Source organism: Hyla sarda, chromosome 4 (genome assembly GCF_029499605.1).
Source record: "Hyla sarda isolate aHylSar1 chromosome 4, aHylSar1.hap1, whole genome shotgun sequence".
NCBI classification, from domain to species: domain Eukaryota; kingdom Metazoa; phylum Chordata; class Amphibia; order Anura; family Hylidae; genus Hyla; species Hyla sarda.
Genome location: NC_079192.1, coordinates 49,729,359 through 49,737,165, shown reverse-complemented (window position 1 = coordinate 49,737,165; position 7,807 = coordinate 49,729,359). Strand labels below are relative to the sequence as shown.

General features: G+C 43.7%; 1 protein-coding gene across 6 annotated transcripts in view; it reads right to left on the bottom strand.

The window, feature by feature from the left end:
• Positions 1-5,096: 5,096 nt before the first annotated feature.
• LOC130367886 (A-kinase anchor protein 8-like) overlaps positions 5,097-7,807 on the bottom strand; it is a 45,755-nt gene continuing 43,044 nt past the window's right edge. For all 6 annotated transcript variants that reach the window (XM_056570850.1, XM_056570848.1, XM_056570851.1 and 3 more), the window contains 2 exons: positions 7,107-7,148; positions 5,097-6,053 (listed from right to left, as the gene is read on the bottom strand). In XM_056570850.1, the coding sequence (XP_056426825.1) occupies positions 5,730-6,053; positions 7,107-7,148 (366 nt within the window). In that variant the 3' untranslated portion in view covers positions 5,097-5,729. The remainder of the gene's footprint in view (positions 6,054-7,106; positions 7,149-7,807) is intronic.

The following is a 7,807-nucleotide window of genomic DNA, read 5'->3' as shown; positions in this document are numbered from 1 at the left end:
GTGTGGTGTAAAGAAGGCTGTAATACTACTGTGTGAGACTGGCGTGCGAAAATTCGAATATGCGAAAATTAGCATATGCTAATTTTCGCATACGCGAATTTTAGCGCGCGCTAATTTTGTATATGCGAATTTTCACATATGGTAATTTTCGCGAAAATAAAACGAGAATATAACGAATATGCGAATATTCGCGAATATATGACGAATATTCGTCCATATATTCGCGAATATTCGCGAATTCGAATATGGCCTATGCCGCTCAACACTAGTCGTGGGCCAGTTGAATGACCCCCAAGGTCTCCCGATCTGACCCCCTTAGACTTTTATCTTTGGGGTCATCTGAAGGCAATTGTCTGTGCTGTGAAGATACTAGATGTGCATCACCTGAAACTACGGATACTTGAAGCCTGTGCTAGCATTTCTCCTGCGGTGTTGCTATCAGTGTGTGAAGAGTGGGAGAAGAGGGTTGCATTGACAATCCAACACAATGGGCAGCACATTGAACACATTTTATAAGTGGTCAGAAACTTGTAAATAACTCATGAAAGAATAAAGTCACGTTAAAACAAAGCATATGATTGTTTTTCTTGTGAATTTCCCAATAAGTTTGATGTCACATGACCCTGTTCCTATTGAAAAAACAAAAGTTGGATTCAAAATGGCCGACTTCAAAATGGCCACCATGATCACCACCCATCTTGAAAAGTTTCCCCCCCCCTCACATATACGAATGTGCCACAAACAGGAAGTTAATATCACCAACCATTCCCATTTTATTAAGGTGTATCCATATAAATGGCCCACCCTGTATAATACTAATCCACCAGTCCCTGGTATCTAAAAATTAATCTCTCAGCATTCAGGCTGTCTTAATGAAACAGAATTTCTCTGGAGCAGGATCTCACAGACCCTCACAGCAGAAAATGAATAAAGTGTCCTCTCCAGTGCCTGTCAGCTTGTGTTCCCCAATCAGGGATAGGAGAACAGAAGCTGACAGCTTGTCCCCCAAAAGCACGATCCCCACATCAGGGATTCAATGAAGTGAGACCCACGGGCGCAGGGCTCACAGCGAGAGGAGACATCCTCCCGCTGTCAGCTTGTCCCCCGCAAGCGCGATCCCTATATCGGGGAATGAATGAACTGGCAGATGCAGCACTTCTGCTCTCACAGCAGAAGACATCCACCTGCTGTGGGAGCCTAACATACACAAGAAAACTGTGTTACAACGTGCCGATAAAGCATCCTTAGTACAGCACTGAAAAGTGCTGAGTCAGCTATCACATTCGGCCCCAAAAAACAGAAATTTTCACTACACCAGCTTGAAGGAGATTGTCCCAGTTACCATCCCTTCGAAAGGTTCAATGCGAGATGGAATTAAAGGGGTATTCCAGGCCAAAACTTTTTTTTAATATATCAACTGGCTCTGGAAAGTTAAACAGATTTGTAAATTACTTCTATTAAAAAATCCTAATCCTTCCAAGTTATTAGCTTCTGAAGTTGAGTTGTTGTTTTCTGTCTAACTGCTTTCTGATGACTCACGTCCCGGGAGCTGTCCAGCTCCTATGGGGATATTCTCCCATCATGCACAGCTCACGGGACGTGACATCATCATTGAGCAGCTAGACAGAAAACTTCAGAAGCTAATAACTATTGGAAGGATTAAGATTTTTTTTAATAGAAGTCATTTACAAATCTGTTTAACTTTCCGGAGCCAGTTGATATATATATAAAAAGGTTTTGCCTGGAATACCCCTTTAAGCCCTCCTTGGTTACTGCCCTGGCCTTTTCTTCCTTGATTTTGAACAGGACTCTTGTAATCAGTGGCAGAGGAGGGAACACAGATTAATTTGTTTCCCCCAGGGAAATTACAGTCCATTTAGATATTCTGACTAGTCCATTTATTTTCTGGTTTCCTAGATATTAATTTCTGACTTGTGGAAGGAAAGGACAGGGCTAGGCATGTTGCACACAGTTTACAAAGCATCTGTCTGTGACCACCTTCTCTGAACTTGCCTTGTCTAAATGGGCTCCCCAACTGATAAATGATGCAGTGGTCAGGACTAAATAGAGACCTTCTGGCAGAAATCATGCACACAACCACCAGCTGAGCCCTTGTCTTATAACATCCAAAAGTGACTTCTTGTTATATTGACTCAATCTTGCTCTGGAGAGAACAATGATTTCACGAGCCCCAGCACACTCCTTGATAAGCAAACTGTCGCCTCCCGGCAATAGAATGTGGTCCACATCCAACATCCATGTACGCATTCTGCCAGACAGAAATAGCTTCATGGCCATGGAATCTATTCTGAACCCCAGGAAGTGACCCATCGTATAAGGCATGATTTCTGCACATGCCATATGAATCAATCAATGATTTTGCCGAACCATTGCTGTCAGATGACTATCATTTTGTCCATTGAAGAGGCTTTGATGAGCCAGTCTTCTAACTATGGTTTCAGGCCTGCTTCATAAAGCCTCAGGTGTGCTGCTAGAATGACTAATGCCGTTGTGAAAATAGGAAGGAGGGCAGAGGTGAGGCCAAATGGAAGGCTAGTAAAAAAAAAGTGTTTGGGGGAGGGTGTTTTGCAAGCTCCATAGAGTAGCCTCTCTCCACTATTGAATGAACCTAAAGAGTCTCATGCAGACCAAGACACTCCCACCACCAGGCTTGAATGTAGGCAAGGCACACTGCTCTGTCCTCACCTGGTTCCTGCCTCACATGCTTGATACCATCGGAACCAAATAAGTTGATCTTGGTCTCATCAGACCACAAGAAATGGCAGCAATTATCCATTGTCCTTAGTCTGTTTGTCATCAGCAAACTTACCGGGGGAGATTTATCAAAACATATCCAGAGGAAAAGTTGTCCACTTGTCCATGGCAACCAGATCGCTTCTTTCATTTTTAACAAGGCCTCTGTAAAATGAAAGCAGCAATCTGATTGGTTGCTATGGGCAACTTAGTAACTTTTCTTCTGGACAGGTTTTGATAAATCTCCCCCACCAGGTTTCATTGTGCTCCATCTTTAGAAGAGGCTTTATTCTAGAAGGTCAGTCATCATCCAACGTTACTACTCCGGGGCCGAAGCGCGGAGAAGAGGGCCCCCCTGCGGTGAAAATGGACAGCCCGCAACGACTAACCATCCCCACCGGATGGTCCCTGCAGCATAGATGGCCCGGACCAGCTCATCCTAACGTCCCGCCGAGAGGGAGAGGAGTACAAAACAAAAGGGGGGGGGGGGCTGGATGATGACGAAGGCCGCAGTGGTCCGATGGCTGTCCGGGCATGCTGGGAGTTGTAGTTTTGCAACATCTGGAGGTCCGCAGGTTGAAGACCACTGATGAAGGGATTGACAGGGGGTGATGATGATGTGGGTCTGGATGATTACATGGGGGGGATGATTTATTTCCCCCCTAGGCTTATAGTCATATAGAAACACAACATAAACATAAAGGCACTGGTGTGGTGGATGTAACAATGACATTAGCTAACCCTCAAAACTGATGTTAAATTAAGACATTAGCTAGTATATCCTTATATGAAGGACATACCTGAGCCCGCACACCACGCCAAGGTTTCTCAAGTGATGCGGGACCTAACCTAAACCTGCCTGTGCATGATAAGCAAGAAAACAGGGGCAAATGGGCAATTACAAAAGCTTTTGGTCCGACTCACTTGAGAAACCTTGGCGTGGTATGCGGGCTCAGGTATGTCCTTCATATAAGGATATACTGGCTAATGTCTCAATTTTACATCAGTTTTGAGGGTTAGCTAATGTCATTGTTACATCCTCCACACCAGTGCATTTATGTTTATGTTGTGTTTCTGTACTTCTCTATGTTCACTTCCACACACCCATTCATCGGGTACGGATGATATATGTTGGTCCTTGTGGCCGGTTGCAGACATCCTCCATTGTATGCATTTTTTGCTGGGGATTGCCCATAGCAACGGACCACAAGTGCAGGACTTGCTATGCACACCAGCATTTGGGCTCGAGCACTTCCTGACATTTGAGACCACGTTCTTGTTGTGTTTGTTTTATAGTCATATAGAAAATAACTTTTCCTGGGTTTTTGCGGTAAAATTAGGTAAAATTATATTCGGGTCGGCTTATACTCTACATAAATCAGTGTTTTTGTTTTTTTTAGTGTAGACGTTTCCTGTACAGATTAAAGAGAGCTTAGTTTTAATACTTTGTTTGCTCAAGATTATGAAGAGGTGGTGAAGAAATAAGTTTCCTGTACAATTTAATATATTTTTTTTTTATTTACAGTTCAAATGTCCAAAAAACGCAAGAAAAGGTTCTGTCCATACAAATAAGACAACTAAAAATTTATAAGAACCCCTAACAAAAACTGAAAGCCCTTAAAAATCCACAACCCAGGTAATCTCTGAGCCAATGCCGATAGCAGTGCCACAGGCCTACACGGGATTGTAACCCCTACTGATGAGACATTGTGGATTTTCCACTCTTCATAGTAACAAATATGGAAATGTCAGTGTTTCTACACCAGAACAAAAATAAACCCCAAAAAACAAACATATTTTACATTTTCAGTTGTGTTTTGCTGCAGAAACTCCCTGTGTGAACATACAAGGAGGATTCATATGTGGCAGATTTTATTGCAGACATTTCAGTGCCTGACAAGCAGTTCCTTTCTTAGGATCTTAATGGGGTACTCCCCGTGGAAAACCTTTTTATTTTTTTTAAATCAACTGGTGCCAGAAAGTTAAACATATTTGTAAATCACTTCTATTAAGAAATCGTAATCCTTCAAGTACGTTTTAGGGGCTGTATACTAAAGAGAAATCCAAAAAAGAAATGCATTTCCTGTGTTGTCATGACCACAGTGCTCTCTGCTGACCTCTGCTGTCCATTTTAGGAACTGTCCAGAGCAGCATATGTTTGCTATGGGGATTTTCTCCTGCTCTGGATAGTTCCTAAAATGGACAGCAGAGAGCACTGTGGTCATGACATCAGAGGAAATGCATTTATTTTTTTCAATTTCTCTTTAGTATACAGCCCCTAAAAAGTACCAGAAGGATTAAGATTTTTTTAATAGAAGTGATTTACAAATCTGTTTAACTTTCTGGCACTAGTTGATTTAAAAAAATAAAATAAAAAGTTTTCCACTGAAGTACCCCTTTAATAAGGTTGTTATAGAAACAAGTACACAAATTTTTGCTAATCACTAGCAATGCTAGGTGACTGGGAAAATCTCAGGACATTTCTGCATCAAAATCTGCTGTGTGTGAATGCACCCTTAGTAGCCAGTCTTACGATCTGGACATGTTCTCTTCAGGACTACTGAAACTGTCTTTTAAATCTGAACTGAACACAAGGAATGGTTGACACAACAGGCGAGATCATAGAACATCTGAACACTATAATGGTGGGGGTCAGTCAGGCTCAGGTCTCCCCTTCTATGCACCAAAATAGAGAACTACTATGTATGAGCGTCTTTCACAGTGGCAGATCTGGTGTGCCCATGCATTACATAGGCTATACGAATAGCCAGCATGTAATCCAATATTTCGGCAGTAGCCACAAGGGTGGGCAGCATATTTGTTATCTCTGCTAAATGGCGGCCATCTTGTCAGAGTCCATGGCTGAGAGGCTCATACTTAGACATAGGGGCATTTCTTCCGTCAGATGATGGTGGTAAAATAAAAGGTGGTAAAATAAAAGTAAAATAATTCTTCACATTAAAAGGTGAGCAACATCATGGGGCCTCTGCAGCCTCCGCCTCCTCTTCTTCCTCCTCTTCCTCCATTTCCTCCTCTTTTACTGTCTGCTCAGTTTTAGGTATAGATGTAGTACCAGGTCCCATAGTCTCTGGCACAACGGGAGTAACCACCTTACTATCAGAGTCTTTGATGTCATTACCAGGATGTTCTTTGTGTTGATCAGGAAACTCTTGACTAGCTCCGCCATCAGCAGTAGCATCTTCATCATTCGAACCATCAACATTTTTATCTTCATCATCTTCCTCAGCGACCAGGACATCATCAGAGCTGCTCACCTGCTTAGAATGGCCTGGTGTGTCCTACAATAGAAAGACAACACAAGAGAATGAAGTATCCAACCATAATTACCTGAACTGGTTCACTATCATTAGTGGGGCACATGCAGGTAAGTGATGTGTTGTTCAATTAGCCAGATTCCCCTATTCGTCACAGCAGGACCTGCCATGTTTGTACATGATTATGGACTGTGTGGTGGGTGCTGTGGAAGAAGTGCTTATGGGTGCAGCATAGGGATCGACCGATATCGATTTTTCAGGGCCGATACCGATAATCTGACCTTTCAGGCCGATAGCCGATAACTTATACTGATATTCCGGTATAAGTTATCGGCTATTTCCCCCCACCCGGCCCCGCAGAAGCCGCTGCAGATCAAAGATTTAAAGCGGGTGCTTTAAATCAATAAACTGCTGCGGCATTTGTGGGGCCAGAGACCGCCGCCGCCGCCCACTTCTCTCATGGGTCCTCCCTAGTCCAACCACCACCGCTGCTGCCCCATTGCCTCCCTCATCCCCGGTTTTATAATTACCTGTTCCCGGGGTCCGCGCTATTTCTGGCTCCGGCAGCGTCCTGAGCAGTCACTGTGCGCACTGACTGTGACGTCGCGTTGATGATGTCACTCGTCATTGAGCTGTGCAGCAGGACGTAGCAGGAGCCAGAAGTAGCGCGGGCCCCGGGAACAGGTAATTATAAAACCGGGGATGGGGGAGGCAATGGGGCGGCAGCGCTAGTCTTGGGTCGGGGAGGCGGGGCATTATTGGCAAGGTAATTGCCGATACCGATAATGTCCAAAATTGTGAATATCGGCCGATAATCGGTCGATCCCTAGTGCAGCAGACAGTCTAGGGCAGTGTTTCCCAACAAGGGTGCCTCCAGCTGTTGCAAAACTACAATTCCCAGCATGCCTGGACAGCCTTCGGTTGTCCGGGCATGTTGGGAGTTGTAGTTTTGCAACAGCTGGAGGTACCCTTGTTGGGAAACACTGGTCTAGGGCTACGACAAGGGATTGTATTGTTGGCAACAGCAATGACAATATCATCTTCCTCAGAGCATAAGACTGTAAGACTGGTACTTACCGGCGGGAAAGAGATTACTGTGTCCTTAAAGGGATTCTGTCCCTGTAAATGCAAAACAAGAGTGATTTGTTAAAGGGAATCTGTCAGTTCTACATCATTCTCAGAGCTCCAGTTTTAAAGAGGTTGTGCTAAACCACAGGATGCATGTCTCCTGGTGGTCCGCTGTGCCCCTCTCCCCTGTGACGTTATACCCGCTCCCTGTTTGACTGACACAAAAGACTCCAAAAAAATTAAAATCTTCCCTAACAGGACCAGCTTTAGAGGGGGGCACATGTAGGGGGGGGGGGGGGGGGGGGGTGGAGAGATACAGCTGATATAAAAGGTATGACATGACTCCAGGCACTAAAAGCTATTACACTGTTGGTGGTTTTATGCACTCAACGATATGACAGAGGTAAATAGAGAAAGAGAGATTTTCTCAAAATGTATAAAATATTAAAAAAAATTATAATAATAATAATAAAAAAAAAGGCATGCATCTTTTTATAAATTTGGTGCATTGTAGACTGTCTAAAAATCAAAACATTATAGTGGGTTTTCTGGGCTTTTTTCATTCCAAGTCCATTCTCAGAATAGGCCGTAAATATCTGATCAGTGGGGGTCCAACACTACCCTGTTGATCAGCTATTAGCCAGAGCGGTTGTGCCTGAATGGCTGAAAACAAGCTCTGTACATTGTGTAGTGGTTGTGCTGAATTACTG